General features: G+C 36.8%; 1 protein-coding gene across 1 annotated transcript in view; it reads right to left on the reverse strand.

Moving 5' to 3' along the window:
* LOC145668316 (uncharacterized) overlaps window positions 1-21,523 on the reverse strand; it is a 135,235-nt gene that overhangs the window by 92,638 nt on the left and 21,074 nt on the right. The window contains exon 3 of the mRNA XM_081736043.1: window positions 15,443-15,487. Within this exon, the coding sequence (XP_081592169.1) occupies window positions 15,443-15,487 (45 nt within the window). The remainder of the gene's footprint in view (window positions 1-15,442; window positions 15,488-21,523) is intronic.

Raw genomic sequence — 21,523 nt, forward strand, 5'->3', positions numbered from 1 at the left:
ACAACTCTTCCAATAGAAAGATATACATTTGTCGAGTCGAGACATCACTTTTACAGCATATTGTCGAGACGAGACGGCCACAAATCTTGTTTCGTGCGCATCCCTATCCATCCTACCTAGATAAAATCAATTTTGGATGCGAATATTCAATTTCTTTTAACGATAATTCTAATCTACGATTGACTTGAACTGCTTTATTACCCACTTAACCTTCGTATACTGCAATTATATCTAATTGTGGCATAAATATTTATTATTATTAGAATGTAAACACTGAAGAATATATATTAACACACAATGAGGAAGAACTCAATGCTCGTAATAATTAACAAATTGGTTGCAAGTTTATTTAAAATTAACTCTCTTGAAATCTAAATAATCATTATTAGAAAGAAAGCAAGAGAACCGTTTTTTTTTAATTTGGACATATTATAAGAGATTGAGGAATGTGTATTTAATCGAACAGAATATATTAAACTAAATAGAATGGCATGTGGAACCGAACTTGAAAGAGGATAGGATGTGTAAATGAAAAATGAAAGAAAGCAATGGTTGACAGCAGTAGTCACTACTTACAGCAGATGAGTGAAATCAACCCCCACCCCCACCCCAAAAAATTCAACAATTCTGAAACATAAGGGCGTCACATTTTCCTCGTTTCCTGACAAAATTGAAAAATGGATTTTGCATATTGTTCGTCTATACCCCTTCAATATAGTTAGCTAACAAACCAAGTACGGTCGACTGACTAAACGTCAAGTGAGTGAAATTTATATAGGAAGTTTCGATACAGCGTTCACCGAAGTGACGCAGACGTGGTGTTGAAGCTTCTGGTAGGTCCTATTTCGTAATGGATTTTAGGTCAGTGAGATTTCTTTATACGTACCAGAAAGCTCTAAAACTCCATACTAAAGGCGTGTCGTATGATTTATTCAAATCGTCAGGTATTCGGACAACCATGAATTTTGCTTCACTGCCCACAAGTTGAACTTGAAATAAATTCTTACTTTTCCACGGAAACACAAATGCTCATTTTATTACGGGTGAAATGTATAGTTCTGCAAGTAATAAAAATATACATGACCATCTCCGAGATTCGATCCCTCGTCCTTTGGCTCAACAGTTCGACACGTAGACAACTAGACTAATCGTCGTTGTGTAACAGCTTGCAGGAAAATCGGTTTGAACTTAACGAAGGAAATTGAGGGCATTGATTATAGCTGGATTGAGGCAACTACTATGTGCTCCCATGTATACATAATTTCGAAATACTTTATCCTTAAGTATTACAATGATTGATTGATGGATTTTGAGTTTTACGTCCCGTTCAGCAGCGAGGCTATATGAGACGTGGACCTACTGATTAACGTGGAATCCGAACCACTTGAGCTCCCGCCGGGAATCGAACCCGGGTCTCCCACGCCAAAGGCGCGTACGCTAACCGAAGTATTACAATGATGAATTGTTTCTACAGTACAGTTAATAACGGATCAACATATCTTATTACACTTCAAAGAGGAAAATACAGATTTACAGAATGTTTTCGATTGTGAACGTTGGATTGTGGGTTCGAACCTATCATCTTTGGTTTACTGTTTCCCGAAGATACTCGAAGTTGAACTTAGGAAATGTTTGCCTCACAAGACCAATATTACACAGTCCAAGTTCAAAAACTAGTTTTTGTAGCAACTATAGTGATTTCCTAATTAAATTTAAAGAGTTACTCCGTGCCGTAAGCGTCGGTGGACCATCCATGGGTAACTAGCGACCTCTCGCCAAAAATTGATGGCCCCACTGCAACGATCCGCGGTGGCCCCACTTCCGTTTTGAAAATTATACCACCAGTGGACCACCGGTGGCAGAGACGCGGCGAAATGCCAATGCATTACAAAATTACTCCACCAAAATATGTTAAATAGCCTATATGCATGATTCATTTACATTGAGATGAGTCTAAAACGCACTTACAAAATATATATAAAGTTCTCCCGCAATGGCGCAAGAATGGCGTAGAAGCATGGGTTACTCTTGACCCCGGAGCTCACTTTAGGAACATTCGTCAGGAAAAAGAAATATATAATAATAAACGCATGCACATGACCGGCGATAAGTCGTTTCGGTCCCTTTGCCGATTCTCTGCGACGAATTGAAAGACGGACCAAAAAGAAGTCATCGCCGCTACGTGGTGGTAACTGCAACACCCCTACTCTAGATGTCTGTTCCGACTTGACGAAACCCTGCCGCCAGGGACACACTAGCGGCAATCTTTCGATGCGTCGCTATATTGACGATCGACATTTACCGGCAGGTGGGCCACTAGATATTGGCGACGTTAACGGCATGGGGTCAAGTTTCATCTCACAAATGTGAGATATTCTATTTTTGGCATAAATTTTAACTCCTCTCCTCTATTAGGATACACACCTTAATAAAAATGGCGTGACAACAAGCCAGTCCGCGCATGGCACCCTAAAATGTTCTAGGAGGGTCTATCTTCATGGTTGCTATATATTATGTTTGGTATTTCTGTTTGTATACATTTCGTGAGTCAGAGGGCGGCCCACCCTGCTCCCTTCGGACGTCCATGAGTCAGAGGTAGGTGAAAGTGTTAACTAATAAAAATCATTTCAAACGGTTAAGCCATTTTTTGTTCTGATAGACGACGTCTTTTTCATTTATATCCTATGTAGATAGATACAGATTCATAGCATTATTACTGTCTTATTATTTATTTCATTTTTACCATATACTTTTCTCAACGTTTAAGTACTTTAGGCTAAAGAAGACGGGTGATTCATGCAAATAAATTCTAGTTCAAGTAAAATTTTAATGGACCCTTAACGGGAATTGAACCCGCGACTATTAAGACCCAACAACGAACGCGCTAGGCATTAGATATTAAAACAAAACTGACTTACCGAACGTTCCCTAGTAACTGATTTTTTTTTATTTGTAATTGTTTTCCAGTTTTCGCAGTACCTCTTTAACAACAGGGGCACGAACACAGAATTATCACAGATAGGTAAAAACACAAGCTTCTCCCAGCGGGAATAGAACCCGGTACCCCGTACACCAAAGGCACACGTGCTAACCACTGGACTATCTGTGTAGGATAAACAAAGGAGCAGAAATAAATATATATTGCACATTCCGACGAAACGCAAACGTCCCAATGAAAGCAATATTAAAGAAAAAAATGGAAAACTTAGTGAGCTCTTGAAAGAGCTCGACGGTCACCTGGGTATGAAGACAAATTTTTATTCAGGTGTTAATATCTCGTATAATCGCCCTTAGCTTCGATGACGCATCTTAATCTTCTTGGTAATGAGTTAACCAAGCTAGCGACATATTGATGTCCCTGTGCTATTTCTTCCCACGCGTCAGAAATTAGCTCCCAAAGTGCGTCAGCTGTCCTTGGTGGGGGATCAGGCCAATTTTCGTGTAGAGTTCTTGTAACTTCCGCCCATAGATTTTCCATTGGGTTCAAGTCAGATCCTCTTGAAACCAGGCTTGAACTAGATGGGAATCATGTATTGAGCTGTGATCTTGAACTTCTACAATGCCGTCTTCAAATAAATTTCTCGCAGCGGGGAGCAAGCCATACTGCACAATATCCAGATACTTCTGGCTGTTCAATCGGCCTTATATACGGTGTAATTCACCAACTGTATCCTTACACAGCCATCCCCAGCAGTTAATAGTAACATGCCCCATTCGATGCGTTCTGTGCATGTACTGTGGATCGTAACGTTTTCCTGGGGTCTATACACAAGTCGAGGACCATCATTTGCTGAAGAGAATATCTTTTCGTCTGTGAAGATTACATGATCCCAGTTACGACCAATATTTGCCTTAGCAAATGCTAGTCAATCAACTTTATGACTATCCGTCAATTGCTCCTTACATGAGGCTCGATATGCGTGAAGCCCTGCATCTTTAAGGCGTCGCCGAGCGGTGAGGAAGGAGCCAGGAAAACGAGACGCTATCACTAACTGCCGGGATGACATGAAAGGATTGCGACGGCTTACATCAACTAGGGCCCGATCTTGTTGTGGGGTTGAAACCCTTTGAAGGTCAGTGCCAGGTTTTCTAGACACGTTACCTGTTTCTGAGTATTTCTTCCACCAAGTATATGCTGTAGAACAGGAACACTAAGACGTTCGCTAGCTTGTCTCACACTCATACCACCGCATTCAACAAGAGCAGTAAGCTGCTCGGGAACATTCTAACCACGATGAGCCATGACTAATGAATGAATTGCAGTTGTTTGGCTGTAGGTGATATATCAGGAACATGAATAATTTACATTTTTGACGCCTGTGTTAACGTTTTGATACATAAATTCTGAAAATAGCGGGCTAGTAAATGTAAGACATTTGAAAAGTGACAGTTCGTCTGATTGTTTTTCCAAGCACTTCAAAGTAGAAATTTATAACAATGTTCCCATATATATATTTGGTCTAGGAATTAATTCGTGCGGTTGGTACGCACACATTGAAGCTGTAGTACAAACACAAAATACATAAATACCTTAAGAAAAATATTGTCCATCGCTAGCCACCACTTTCGCCCATCTGTCAGGCAATGTACGGATTCCGTGGCGAAAGAAGTCCTCATCCTTGGAAGCGATCCAGTCAGAGACCCATGTTTCGATATCTTCTGAAGAAGTAAACCGCTGTCCAATCAAATCGTTCATGCAATCGAACAAGTAGTAGTCCGAAGGAGCAACGTCTGGTGAATACGGCGGGTGGGGTAAAACTTCCCATCCGACATTTTCTAAATAGGTTTTGACCGGTCTTGCGACATGTGGGCGAGCGTTATCATGTTGAACAATAAGTTTATCATGTCTGTTCTCCCATTCTGGTCGTGTAATGGCCAGAGCTTGCTTCAAACGCATTAATTGTCGTCGATAACGTTCTCCATTCATAGTTTCACCCGGTTGCAGCAGCTCATAGTACACCACACCTTTCATATCCCACCATATGCACAGCATAACCTTTGCACAGTGAATATCTCGTTTTGGTTGTGATGGACCTGGTTCACCTGGTTTCACCCAGGCCTTTTTTCGTTTAGGGTTCTCGTAATGGATCCACTTCTCATCACCCGTAATAATTCGATGCAGAAACCCCTTTCTGCTCTGTCGTTGAAGCAGCAATTCGCAAATGGTTTTTCGTCTTTCAACGTCTCTGTCTTTCAATTCATGTGGAACCCAATGTGACATCTTTTGAATCATTCCCATGGCTTTCAAGCGTTTGGAGACTGTTGTTTGATCAACGCCTAATGCTGCTGCAAGTTGTTCCTGCGTTTGACACGAATCCTGCTCGAGCAATGCTGTCAATTCTTCGTCTTGAATTTTTTTTGGCTGTCCAGCTCGCTCTTGGTCTGCCAAGCCGAAATCACCACTTCTAAACCGTGCAAACCACTTCTGACACGTTCGCTCAGCTAGAGCATGGTCACCATACACTTCCACCAAAATACGATGACTTTCAGTCGCACTTTTCTGCATGTTAAAGTAATGCAGCAGGACACCCCGCAAAAACACTTTATCAGGCACAAATTGCGCCATGTTCACTTAACTACAAACTGGTGTTGTTGACGCTTTACTCCACTGCCCTATACTACGAACGATGCGCGATGACAGGGGTTTGCGACACATGTGTGGATACACGGAACTGTGGGACGCTCCGTTCGTTGCGCCATCTCTTGTCCACCCGCACGAATTAATTCCTAGACCATATATATATATATATATATATATATATATATATATATATATATATATAAAACGGAAGAAATAAAAACGAAGTCTCCGCACGGAAGCTCGAACCGTCGCCCTTCGCTTCAGAAATTTCAATCAGCATTACTAAACCAGCTGGCTACGGAAGCACTTAGAAGGAAATGCGTTATAATATTGACAATTGTATCGCTCCAAGCGCAGGTTGACACCTGAAGTTTTAAATAGTCATTTTCGGTCTTTTTCAGTAATTTCTACTTAAGATTGATTGTTGATTGTTTTTGATCGTCTTATCGATTGTTTTTGCAAATTGGAACTGTGCATGAAGTGTGCAATCAATATTAATCTCAGAAATAAGTAGTTTGATTTTGTTTTTACATTTTCACATTGCTCGGATGACAGTATGGTTTGCAGCTAGTGTCCATATAAAGAACGGAGGGAAAATGCAATTCCCTGTGTAAACGACCCACGGTTATGCCGGTTGGGCTAAAGGAGGCAGTGATGATGAGAGATGAGTGAAATGGTGGAATGAAGAAAGTGGGAGGAAACGGGAGAACCCCGAGAAAACCCACGAGCACGGTGTTTGTCCACCACAAAGTCCACATGGCGCGAGCTGGGATCGAACCAGGGACCCCAAGCACCAGAGGTGAACGCTCTACCACTGAGCCACCGCGCCCCCATGCTTTCATCAAGTTCATCGAACTAAACAGTTATTTTTCGATGAAATGTTAGAATGTAAATACAGCACGTTGATTTGCAATTCATTACAGCATACTGTAGTAATGCTGAGTTAATAAAATTGTGAAAATTTCTATGAACTACCATAAAAGTGTCATTACATCGCAGTAACGTTATAACGCGGGTATAAAGCATGTTTCCGAATACAGCGATAAGACGGGTTTTTACTGTAAACTACGAGGACTCAACATTTAAAAAGAATCAATAAAACTTCACTGAAATTAAAAACTTGCTATTTCATTACATTTCAACAATATCCTAAAACATCACACAAAAAGTAAACGACAAAACAATTGACACATTTACGGTTCTAAGTAAAACTACTAATTAACATAAAACACTCAACAAAAGTCTCTACTAAAATACAAGTCTATAAATAAAATCAAACCATTTTCCATTAAGTAATAACAATGTATTATTTGATTTAAAAAAAAAAAAAACTTATAAAAAATATCGATTATGCAAATATCTACCAAACCACAGCTAAATACTACAAAACACACAGAAAGATAGATCAAGAAACAACTCATACAACATAAATTAATAATTTGGCAATATTAATATGTAATTATACTGTTTCAGGTAGTCAAAAAAGTATTGAGCCTTTTGAGCACGAAATGGCGTTAGTGTCCCAAATCGACACTAACGCGCAAACAAGATTGTGGTCGAAGCGAGAAGCTCAACAGTCTGATGTATAGCCCATACTGATGCCAAGGAAGAGAATGATGTATGTTTGATTGGTCTGGAAAGCACCGTGCATCATGAGCTGCTCCCGCTGAGCAGAACGATGGACTCGTGCTGTCAACAATTACCTAGCAATTCAAAAGAAATGGTCGGAACTGATTAACATAGAAGGTGTCGTATACCACGCTGACACAGCGGGACCGCATACATCTTTAACGATCCATCAGAAACTGACAAAACCTGGGTGGAATGTTAATGCATCCATCTTATATTTCGGACCTGGCACCGACAGACTGTCATCGTTTTGATCTCTGCAGAACTCCCTGAATGGTGTTAAGCCAGAAACCACAGAAGTTCTAAAGCGACAGGATTACGGTGTTGCCGGGAAGAAGGCAGGTCATCGAACAAAATGATACACATATGGTTTCATATTATTTCAAATCGCAGTAAATATATTCTCAACTTTGACTTCCGAAGGCTCAATAGCTTTATACAACCTGATACAAAATTAAACTAATACCAAATAAAACATTCAATTTGATTAGAAAAACACAACTGAAAACATAAATACATTAATACTCTGCTACATATAAAATAGATGTAACAAAATGCACTGCTGGATAACTAGACTGCTAGCAACACGAATAAATATTGTATATCACTCACTAATGAATTTTCGCCCTACAAATCAAATATATGAACTGACACCGTTGACAGTTTTAGCCGTGGATTTAAAGCACTTTCCTGCTTCATCTACACCAAAGTCTTATCTTTATTTCTTTCTCTTATCAAAGTCTCGAAATACCTGCTCCACATCTTTGGCATATCAACAGGAAGATGCACTCAACACACAACAAATCTTCGATACTGGTTTCTCGCACAGTATCAAGTATACACAGCGCCGCACTGCTACTAAATTGCACAACGTAATACGATATGATACTAATTCCGAATATACGTCATCAAAATGAAGGTACTTACAATTTATTACAACAAAAAATACTAACAGTAATCACAGTTTCCAAAGCTTCCACGGACGCTTAGCTTTCAAGCCCTGAACGAATCACCAACGACGAACAAAGAAGAAAGAAAAATACTATAGTTCGAGACTTGAAAGCTAAGTTTCTCTATTGAGTACCTTCAGTGGGTTTTGTACTCAAACACATTAAGTGCCTTTTATTTTGTTTTTTATGCTGTATGCCCACATCAAACAACTTTATTCTCAGTGTACTGCATACTATGTACATATAGTTATCAAAATAATGAAAATACCTACGCAACATTTATGCATTGCAGTGATCAGGATGGGAAATAATAACAGTTGAAGTGGAGGGGGGGAAAACAGGAATGAAAAAAAAAAACACTTAAATGTTTCGACCTAGTGGGTGTGAGTTCACATATTTGAAAACATCAAGGATATAGGGATATCCTTGTGTTTAGTAATAGTCAAATTTCATAGTCTTTGTCCTTTCATTTAATTTTAATTTACTAGCTGTATTCAGCAACAAAAAATGTAAATTCTCTTTTGGTTTCTAAACTTATACTCGGCTTCCACAATACACATTTCTTTTTCCTGATTTCACCGTCGCACAGTGGGGCCAAACCATGCAATTCTTAGTAAACACCCGAAAAGTGAAGTAAAAGATTGATGCGAAATAATTTGATATAATGAGACCTTAATAGTGTACACGTAAGATAGTGTGCAGGAAAGGGACTGGTAGCAGCTTACAATGACCTAATGGCACGCCTAATCTTAGTTATCCGCAGAAGACGGAGAAGCGCTGATTAATGACAGAAGATAGGAAGTTCACTTTGAATGCGTTTATCACTACAGCGCGTATAGATATTCAGCGGCTGGTATACATGGTGACACGACCCACATGTATGTATCGTTTTGTATATTTAGAATGTTGATGTGATGTGAATTAGTGCTACATAATATCATTTTTGGAAAATGTTGTGGTAATGAAAGCATATGGTCAAACGATAGAATGGCAGTTTAGTAGAAAACATGGCATAGTATGTCTGTGATTTTTTAATATGCCGTAATGGAAACACTGTTCTTAGTGTATACAAAGAAAAAACCTGCACATATATGCACCACTGGGAAATACAGCGCATGAAAATGTTTTAGGAAAAACGTATTCTGCATGTAGTGTTGCTTTTGAATGCTGCTGGGACGAATGTGAGAGCAAGTGTTAGGTTATTAGACGTGTGATTCCCATGCACGAAATAACAAAGCTGAATTTAAGTCAATTCTAGGAATTTTGCTCCCAGACTTCGTTAGGGGCTTCGCCTCCAGGCCCCATCTTATTCCCAACATTTAGTCGTACTTCTCGGGTATTCACCCGCAGAAATAAACTCTGGTCAGCCTTATTTGTTTAATGATGGCGACATTTTAAAACTACAGTACAAATATTTGCTAAACAATCTACGGACTATATGGTAGCACCATGTTAAAAATGGTGTTGATTTTTTTTTTCATTTTATTTTATTATTATTTTATTATTTTTTTTTTTAATGGGTGCACAGAAATGAGATTGGAATCAACTGTAATGAGCATCCGCTCACTCCAGCTCACAGTGTTCCAAAGCCCTGAAATGAACCCACGTATTGCACGATGAAAGATATGAAACAACCTGAACAGTCATCAGGTAAATCATAATATGTTTAATATATGTTACAATCTATTCATATACAGAACTTGTGATGAGATAAATTTTATGTATTGAAGCGTCCTTGCATCGTCACTGTCATAACGAATCCTCCACAACTTTGAAATAATTTTGAGACGCAAGAATTTTTTTTATAATTTTATTATTCTTCAGTTGTGAACTGTATAATTACACTTTTTCCGTTCACGCGAATGTAAGCCAATAGTAAATTGCCAAATCAAGGCATATTACCCACGCGCGTGTTTATGCCAATCACATAATTTGTAATATAATTTAGGCGCGAATATAAGGAATATTCCCTTTTGTAATGTAAAACTATATTTTTGATGAAATAATGTCGAAATGCCATAAATATTTCAGTCCATGGATTTTCTTTTTCTTGTAAATATATTTTATGCCCAAATCTTTATTCTACATATTGAATATATTACTGTAGCATTACCGAACTAATTGGTTTCCTTACAACTTTCTGCTTCATATTGCGCATTCCTACTTTTTGTCAAGAATTCAGTGCTTTCGCCACACTGTGCGTCACTCACTTTTTTAAAATCTTTTATTATTCTTTCTATAATTGTCAGTTATATCGTATCCTCATCCCCTCCAGTTCGTCGTCGGAGGTGAATTTGGATGATGATGACATGCTAACTACGTATAGGGTAAGTACGGGTATCTCAAGCAGTATATATAGTGAATTTAGTTATTGTTGCTAAATTTAGTGATTTAATAAATTTCTTGTTTGTTACTGTTATCATATAAATCATATAATCAAACTTGTAGGGGGAGGGAGAACAGAGGGTGCCATTCTCTTACTTGGAATTATAGCGCCTTTGGACCTCTGCGTCCATTTGAGCCTCAATTTATCACCCACTCAACAACCTAATTCATGTACTGCCCCAATCCTTGAGAATGTCACATCCTACTTGTGTCAGTATGTGTTTGCTGATAATGAATAGTACGCGATGCGGTGTCGTACACATTTCTGAGTCCAATGAAGCAGACGTCGGCGTCCAAAATGGATGATCCCTCCGACTTTCATAGAGAGCTAATTGAGGGTACACACTTAATTGGAGCAAGGTCCCAATCTGATGGGGCATAAAAAACTCGAAGGAAGCCATCATAAGAAACGAGAATTACAAATAAAAGGTTTGGATGAGACGAATTAACGAATATTTAATAAGATGTCTCGAAAAATCCTCTAACTTACGCGCCACAACTGACTGAGTAACTTAAATCAACATCTGGAACGATGTATTTCTACACTGATAGTTCGAAGAGAGCTACGTACTTTCAAACATCCGTAGTTGGGTTGCGATTTCAAGATCTCTGATTACCGTTGCCAAAGCCGTAGCGCGAAAAATATGGCGCTGGGAACCACAACATGGTTAACTGGTGATTCCAGCAGAGTAATATGGCCCGATCTTACCCCTTATTTCAAACGACAGGCTGAGGTTATAAATTGTGAATAGTAGACTGCCTAGTTCCTACAATTAAACATGTGCTGCTATGGATCATCGTTCCTTTGCCCCAATTGTTACTACCGAAGGACGAATTACTTCCAGTGATTATGTACGCATTTTAAGTGCCCAGCTGCATTGTTTCCATAATGACGCAGTCTTTCAAGACGGTAATGCGACAATACACAGCCAGATCTATTAAGACTGTTTGAAAACACATTCATGAACAATGCAGTATTCAACACCTATGATTAGTTTTGCAGCAGTAAGATCGACGAAATTTCCTCGTCTATTACCGTACACGGACTTGAGTCCTGCCTTGCAAGAAGAGTGGTCCATTTTTCCACTGGAAATAAAAATCTATGATTCAATTCCGCTACGAATAAAGGTGACTCAACGCTGTATAAATAAGTTGCATTTTGTTTTGTTCAAGTGTGTCCATTATTTTGATAATTATGTGTACATATATATATAATATACTGTACATATATATATTTGTAGACTAAAACATATTCTAGATGAATTCATTTTTAAAAATCCACGAATACTATGTACCTAATATTAATTAAGAACAACTAAATATGTTTCTAAGCCCTCAAATGCATCTTTATTAAAGTATACAGCGTTGTTCCATAAATTCTAGCTGAAACAGTATGGTAACTGTTGTCTGGCAAGGAACATTGAATGAAATGCTTAAAGCGTTTGTTTAATACGCACTAATGATTATTACGTACACTTGTCTAAAATTTAAAAATAAATATATAAATAAAAAATCGTGCCTCTAGGGAACTACATTTTCTTCGGCGGAACTACAGGCGGACTGACAAAATGTAACCGACTGATCGTTTCAAAAAACTGGGTATACGAATGGAATTGAAGAAACAATACTTCAGAACTATGTGGAAGAGAATGACCTTCTGTGCGTGTCCTGATTTATGGTAAGTGTTAATATATTATTTTTTTTTTGTTTCAGTATCAAATTCTGCCTAACAGATAAACCCGATGCCTGTAGTAATCTTCCTTCTTACCAAAGTTGTAACTTTTCCCCAAAATGAGAGATATTCAGATTGGAGATACAACAGAACAAAGGCAAAATAGTCGGCCAAGACGAAGTTGTTTCGCTTCACAGTGTGAAACTACGATAGACCTCGAAATTATGGAATTAATACTCAAACTTGAAGTAGTACATCTATAACTACTTGGACAGAGGAATAAGATTAAAGATTAGAACCTGTTTCTCGGACGCTGAATCTATATCAAAAAGCTGTTACCCGTTATATCTGACTCCTTCTGATCTATAAACATTAATATTAAAACCGGAAATGCTATTTGATGTCTTATCATTTTCGATTGCAATAGAGAAATAAAGTAAGAGGTGAAATATATTCTTGTGGTGCTATCTATCTACCTATACATATATATATAACTGTTTGCCACTATCTATTTTCGGTTTATCTGCGAAACAATCAGTGTTCCAGTCGAAAAAAAAAATATGTTCACCACTTCCGGTTGTACAGACAAATAAATATAGAGACAAAACTCATCCTCGACGCTGAATGTTTGTCAGAAAACAGTTTTTTGATCTGTTACCATCTTTTTCTCTATGTGCTGAAACCAGAAGTACTAGTAAATTTCAACTACTTTCGGTCGGTATACTGTTCCGGGTGTTTAAAATATGTTCTCTTGAGATGCTGGATCGACTGAAGAAAGAAAGAAAGAAAAAAAAACTCGCTATTTATTACCGTTCTTGTTCTATAGACACCAACGTTGAAACCGCAGATTTCCACAACTTCCGCGTTTGAATAGAGGTTTAACCGAGATGGAACCTATCTTGGGACTCTGAATCGACTGCAAGAAAGTGCTTCTCGATATCTCTTACGGTTTTTGCTCTATGTAAATCTGTATTGAAATCGCTGTAATAGAAGTTTGAACTACTTCCGGTTTTGGTACTCTGTTGCAGATAGTCATGATACTTCTGAGACGCCGAATCGTTTGCAAAAAGCAGCTTCGCATTATCTGTTATTATAGATTAAGACAAATCTGTATTACTATATTATCGAGTCCGAATTTCTTTTATAATGGAACTTTGAAATAAAAAGTCTGATATAAGTGAAGATTCATCAATCGAAAGTTTTTTAAATTACAATCGCTCTAACGAAAACAATGCTAATTATAATATTATCATGATCATCCATTTTCATTAAGCATCCGTCTCCTTTAACCTACAGAGCACGGACATGAAACTATAAAAATGTGGAACATTAAACTAAAATTCATTTCATTTCACTGAAACATGTGGTCCCGCATAATTCCTTATTGAGCTTCTCTATTGAAAGCTCAATGAGTGAAAATGCGCAGGATTATACTTGGATCGAACAGGTTGCTGGACTGTTCGCAGTATAGGAATTATTATTATATACATATCCTTTATATCCAAATAAATTTAATTTCACTATCAGAATATCCTCCAAGTACATCATAACATCACATCTATCGAACACAGTGTAATCTCGGCACTACATTGACTCCACTATCCTCATCCAGCTCGCATATACGGGCTCTACAAAAGCATTCATTCATTCATTATTCAGACTACTGGTCCTAAGCTCAACGATAACCTCGAATAGCATCTACTGCAGACCTCTAGAGAAAGACCTCATCCATGATTTTCTAACTAAAATTCAATTTTACGTAGCCATCCAAGATCCACTCCTGGCTTATTCGAAACCATGATTTTGCACCTAATACCCAAAACTTCATAAATTCTACTTTATACCTATCTCATTATTTTTGTTAGTTTTTATTCTTCACGAAATATTCTCAGTAATCTGTATTTTAAACTCCTTTTCCATTACTTTGCACAACTACATATAATAAAACCATCCGTATCCCTTTTTCTCAAGCACTTTTATCGATCAACCCAATAGTTTTATCTTTATCCATCAATACGTATACTTTCAACCTAACAATAATGTCACGTAATTCTACATTCTAATACGATGTTCACAGTTACTTTTCAACCCTTGATTTCTTTTTTTCTTCTTCTTTCTACTTTTTCTATTTCCTATCTGATAAAAAGTGTATATAATGTACCTTTCTTAGTGTTCTGTGATAATACTCTTTGGGATATTATTTGTTTAATACTGAACCCATATTACCAAGATGATGGCAGACATATGGAATTCCTATTATATCAGTTGGCAACGTAACTTTTGTTCTATAGTACATAGCATCATGAATTCATGTTGAACATTCTAAAATAAGAACCGTAACCAATATTTTTTCACGTATAATATATGTAAAGTTTACGTTTCTGGTTGTTTTACAGAAACTTCCACAGAATTTATTTCTAAATTAGTGCTATTGAAATTAACAAAGCTTTCGATAGATGTACCAGCCAGTACCATACGCAATAACTTGCGAATTATAAAGATTTTCTTGTAGAACAGTGACCTCTGTCCGTGTAAATTCTAATAAAGAAAGAATTAGACGTAAGTTTAAAAAAATGTCCTATTTTAAAAAAAATATATATTTAATATCTCTGCAATACCAAAGAATTTATATAATGCATACAATTCAAAGGAGTGGTTGATAAAAATTTTCGACACGATTTCGAAATTAAGAAAAATGAAGCACACACAAACTAACGAGAGTATTCGGTTCCATCCTCCTCCTTCTAACGTAAGATAACGTGTATTACTCTTCTGTAGCCTACACACACAATTAAGACGGATAACAGAAATTCCAATAAAATTACTACTATTAATTTAAAAGTCAAATTAAGACTATGTCGTCCAATAATTTAGCATCAGTCTTTTAGTACACACAAAAGAGAAAGAAAGAAAGAGAGAGAGAGAAACATTTGAGGGCTTCATAGAATACTTAATCTACTGCAAATGATACGCTTTTTGAAACAAACTATCATACGTTATTATTTCACCTGTGAATGTTCCGAAATCAAGTTGATTGTGTATTAAACAATTTCAATGACGCTATAGAATTACTGAAACTTTAAATATAAATATAATTAAAAATACGTAAACAAATAAATAAATAAATAAATAAATAAATAAATAAACAAAAAAAATCAAAACAGTATCGTACATTTTCACAGTGAATGCACTTTTAAATTTTAAGTTCGAAACTCAAATACTAACCTTTAAGTATGCTCCTGTCACAAAATCCATTTCTAGTGCACTAACCTGTAATGGTAAAATTGTATTAAAGCAAATGAAAGCGATTTCAGTTTAACATTATACTGAATATACTTAAATATATTTAAAGGAAGAAAGAAAAAAGTCGAATAAGTACCACTGAAATTTTAACACTAACAAGAGCCTTCATAAGATGCTTTCGAACTAAAATCTTGATTTCTGGACTAAGATCAACACAAGGTTTTTCTACCACAGTGCAGAACATAGAAACATAATAAAATTTTTACTACAATTTTTCTTAATTGCTACGAAATATATATGAAGAAAGATAGACAAATATAATAAATGAAATAATTTTAAATCTTGATTGAAGGGCTTGGTGGAAGAAAGGCCAATCCTACTCCTCCATGAAACATGAGTTTTGTGGATGAAGTGTATGCTAATGTCACCTAGTGTTACTCATTGGACTAAATGCATTGTGGAATATGCAATAATGTTCTATATCTACTCTTACAAACTAAAATACTAACGTTACTTAGATCTTTCCTACTTAAAACTGTATTTCTCTCCAAATCACAAAATTGTAGGATAGGTGTTATCCCATTCAACTGATCTGGGAGCATATTTTCCACAAAATACCTATTGAATCCACCTGCATAGATAGGGCTTACATTGATGTTGAGCTTTTGGCCACTAGTTAATGATCAGGACGGATTAGTTGGCCACTAGCTAATTATTAAATAATTATATATACGAGAGTAAGTCAATCAGTAACGGACATTTTTTTTTTTTTTCGGGTTGGCTCTACAGCATTGTGTACCCACCAAATCACAGATCACACACACTAGGTATTACCGTTGCCTTCGCCTGTGATAGGTTGCAGTGTTATCATATCAGTCCGCTTTGCGTTGCTGCGAAGTAAAGATCACAGAGCCACTTTTTGTGCGCCCAGAGAAGCAAAGTATTTACCAGTGGATTGAACAAGATTAAAAGTGGCCGATCGAGCCTGGAAGATAACGAAAGAACAGGGCAAACAGCTACAGCAAAAACTGATGACAATATTGAACGAGACCGTACCTTGATTCTAAGTAACAGGCGAGTGACTGTTGATGAAGAGGCAACCAATATGCAGATTAGTCATGGTTCTGCGTACATCATGGATAACAGGCTCAACTTTCACACAGTCTGTGCGAGATTGATTCCGAAAAAACTCGAAGAGTACAAGCAAAACGGTGTGAGAATCTGTCAGCATCTACTGGACCATTATGCTAACAAAAGTACAGCGTTTCTCAGGTGAATCATTACTGGAGCTGAAACGTGGATTCATCACTTTGAACCACAGACCAAATGTTAGAGTACAGAATGAAGAAGAAACTCAAAAGTCAATCTTCTACAGGGAAAATGATGCTCACAGTATTTTGGGATTTACAAGGGCCAATCCTGGAACATTACATACAAAAGGAGTCAGCAATAAACAGTAAAAGGTGCAGTGATATGCTGGTAAGCAATTTGAATTCTGCAATTTGTAATAAACGCAGAGATCGATTGCCGGACGGCGTTATTGTGATGCATGACAAGCGTGTCCACATACGCCGTCCACATCACTCACTCTTCAGACCCTGCGTTTAAAGGTGTGAGTATCCTGCATACATTCTCGATCTCGCTCCGTCGGATTACAATGTTTGGTTCACTTCAAGATGCTCTCAGAGGCCGTCGATTCAACTCCGATCAACAGGTGAAGGAAACGATGAATTCGTGGCTTGCTGAGAAAACAAAAAACTTTTTGGCAGAGAGGATCGGAAAGGTTGTGGACCGATGGAGCATGTGCATTGAAAAGCAGGGTGACTATGTTGAAAAATAATATGAATAAAACATGTACTCTTGTAGTAATAAATAATAAAAATTGATTGCAGATACTTAAGTAAGTTATCTTCGCTTCCCGAAAACAAAGAATAGTTGTCTACCTACCAGGGTTGGCAAAAACCATAGTTTTTACTGAAAAAACAAACAAAAGAAAACTTCTTTTTGGTTTAAACTTTTTTTTTTTGTTTGTTTGTTTAAACCAGTTTAAATAATTTGCTCTATGTATTGTAGTTTGTTTCGCTTTGCTGTTATTATGCAACAACCGGTTTATGCTGGAAGGGATCACATAAGCTTAAAGCGGAATCCAAACCGCTTCTCGGATTACATCCGAGAGAAATTGTATTCCACTTGAACTCAAAACAGGGACCAATTGGCTACAAATGCAATACATCTGCCGACTCACTCACGAAGGACTCCTGGTAAAAATACGTTGTACTGATCTTTACGTGCTTGTTAATATAATTGTCAAGAGTCATTTCAGAAGACCGAAAAGATAAACAGTTGCACAAGTGAAACCATTATACAGAATTACATATGGTCAATTTCAAAATATTGATGAGAACAGAAGAACTAATTTAGTCCAAGTTAATGAAATACGACGACTTAATTTGCATATCAGTAAGAAAAGTGAATAAAGATACAAATTATTTGAGTCCACCTCGGCTATGACCCATTTATGCATAAATAAATACCAAAGATACTTCTGATTTCAATAAATGCCATGGGATTTGTATGACCCCCCCCCCAAGCAAAAAGGTACGGCATGTCGATGTATTTTATCAATAGTAAACATTATTAAAACGAAACAATATTTAGAATTTTTCTTTGATTAAAATTGCATAATAATAATAAACTACAAAAAAAATTATATTCATAAAATTGTAAAAAGAAGTTCCTTTGGTCGGGGTTTGAAAAAACCCGGGTATTTTTGAAAAAACTAAACCCACCCGGGCCCATATGGGCTTTTTCGAGTATTTTGGGGTTTAATTGTTTTTTTTTTTTTCGAAATATTTCAATCTCTTTGGGGAAAAAGTGTAAAATATGACTTATATTTCAAGATTGTCATTGACACAACTTGCAACAATTTTCTATTCACTGCTGTTTTAAGATGGCCGCCATTTTGAAATTTTACATTGGATCGCTGAGAAAACCTATACACCAAATTTAGAAACCCTCGTGCTTCTACCCTTAAAAGTCCGAAAGTTGTACCCTGTAGTGTGTGTGGTAATGGCAGGCAAACGAACAAACGTAGGTCGAGTCATCCCAGGAGCCTCAATGACGTTCGCCAAATATGAATACCAAATATATTAATTTAAAACAGATATAATTCATATTTTATAAAATAAATATTTCAAAATGTCTTAAATGAATGAGCGTAAAATAAATACTTTTATTGTTGAAGTACTCATTTCCAATGCTTTGTGCGTTCAATTGCGGGAATTTCCCGAGCACTTCTTTCACGACGGATTTTTCCCGAAAATTTAGCTTTCTTTATTGCACATCGAAACTTCCACTAGCATGGAAATTTGAATTCAGCATTTGAAATAGTATGCATTACGCAGTCTTCAAAACTCCGAGCATTAAGTTTCTTAAATTTGACAAAGAATTTTTACGTTATTGCTGGTGTTGATTCTACAGAATGCTTATTTGAAGAGTAGCAACAAATGATTGAATTAAACTGTTGTTGGAAAACCAAATTTTACTGCAGAATACCTGTATTACCATCAAAGGTAAGAAATAATACTAATAGTTTTACTGATGTATTTAAATATTTACGGGTAGTACCAGCACCTATGGCCTTAAACCCGAAAACGTATGAGGGATAACGTCCCTCGGCATCGCCGAGTTGGCGAACACATTATTCACGGAAATTATTTTCTAAAATGTAAAACTGCATATTTTACTCCAAATAGGATATAAGCATAATCCATACATTAATTTGTTCTATAATTAGCTTAAGCTAAGTTTATTATTATTATTCATTCAGTGCATTCAGAACTTTATAAAGGTCTTATGTTGAATGTTGTTGTACACTTTGACGTAAAAGCATCTAATTCGCACAAGGAAAGTCCAAAATCTGATAACAATCACTTTCAACATGATCACCTTAGCTGTACCAATAATATACTAAAAAGCTCAAAAACCCAGGTTTTTTTTTTTTTTTTTTTTTGTTTTTTTTTCAGGTGAGTCCAACCCTGGCTTTTGTGGTATAATCTCTTTGAGTAATGAATGGGGAATTTAGGTCTGAATATAATACGAATAGTATACGGGAGTGAAACGTGATAACCCACAAATGTGTATTCATCAATATTTTATGAACACTTACACTTTTACGGACATTTTCCTTGTTTTGGTTTAAGCCAGCCAACAATGCTACCTACAATGAAACCTCTTAATCTACCTTATGGAAGAAACAATTTGTTTGGTTGATTGAAATTTAGAGTTCCTTCTCAGCAGCGTGGCTATATGAGACGTGGACCAACGGTTTAAGGTAGAATCCGAACCTCCGTAATTCGTTCAAATTTCAACCTTTCCAACGGGAAATGAACCTGGAATCCCATGCAACAAAGGCGTGCACGCTTCCCAGTAGACTAGTGGGGAAGTACAAGAAATATTAGACACGGAAGACTAAGAACAAATATTTTTAACACACATTACGTGTTTATATACACGAACTTTTTTTTAAGTGTCGTGAACTATAGCTAAGTATGAGTTTCCTACCAGACTAAGTAAATTTAAATTTCCTAGTAACTTAAATCGACTTATTTGATGTTGGAATGAGTTCAAAACAAGATGGAATGAATAAGCGACACTTGATGGGATGTCAAATCTCAATGCATTTAGCAATAAAAAGATTCTCAGCAATATTTCTAATGCTACATTAAGTGTATATTTGAAAACCACAACAGATCAGTAATTGCTAGTGCTAATAGCTCGTTGCCTTTTTTCTTTCTTTCTTTTTACTTATTCTTACCTCAAAAACCCTAAGAATATATAAACCGAAGGAGAAAATATCAGGTTCGTTTGTAACTGGAATATTATGTATGTGTTGTATATGATGGACACTGCTTTATATATCAGAGTAAAGTTTGATTATGTTTGTTGAAATTTCTTGCTTATAAAAGCAACCCGCTGTTCTCCATCCTTTCGCAGTTACAAATGGCTTTTTCGTGCAATCGAAAAACCACTGACTAGAATAGGAGTACTGAATTTTTAATAATCATGAACTGACTAATTAAAAAATGTACAAGAATTTAATATCTACTAGCTGAACCGGCGCTGTCAACTCAGCGCATCGTTCTGTTATGACCATGAATCTCCTTCCCACTGTACATGTCTCCTTACACAAATAAAGGATAGGAGACTCACAAAGGAAGTGAAATGCTATGTATAGATGTTGGAGTGAGTTCGTACCAAATTTGTAGAAGTAACAATATATCAAGTGGAAATAGTTTTTGTCTAATAAGTCCATATCCGCCTGAGTACGCCTCATTGCGTCTCTTGAGACCTTTTAAAGTTGCCAGCATGCAATAGGTTTTGCCTTTCAGATTTAGGCAAAGCGCCTGCAATGTCCGTCACCCAGGGTTTGAAAAAACCCGGGTATTTTTGAAAAAACCCAACCCACCTGGGTCCATGTGGGTTTTTTCGGGTATTTTCGGGTTTTATTGGTTTTTTTCGGGTTTAATTGTTTTTTTTAAATAATTCAATCTCTTTGGGGTAAAAATGTTAAAATATGATTTACATTTTATGAGTGTCATCGTCACAACTTGCAACAACTTTCTATTCACTGCTGTTTTGAAAAAATTGCCGCCATTTTGAAATTTTATATTGGATCGCCGAAAAATCTATACAGCAAATTTAGAAGGTCTTGTGCTTCTACCCCTTAAATATCAACCTAAAAAGTCCGAAAATTGCACCTTGTAGCATGGATACCCGCTATTTTGAAAAATTGCCGCCATTTTGAATTTTATGCCGCCAAAATATATACAGCTAATTTAGTCTCTCGTGCTTCTACTTTGAAAATTTCAACTTGAAAGACCTAAAATTGCGCTTTGTAGCGTGGATATCAGCAGCGGCGCAAATTTGTCTTCAACATTGGGGGAACGGGTAAGACGGTATATATATATATGCGATGTACAAAATATTTATGAAGGCGAAAAACAATGCTGGGAGGATTACCCATGTCGGTCCCGGCGTCCTCCACAGGGGACATAAAACATG

The sequence above is a fragment of the Thermobia domestica genome, chromosome 13 (assembly GCF_964235325.1).
Source record: "Thermobia domestica chromosome 13, izTheDome1.hap1.1, whole genome shotgun sequence".
Lineage (NCBI taxonomy): Eukaryota > Metazoa > Arthropoda > Insecta > Zygentoma > Lepismatidae > Thermobia > Thermobia domestica.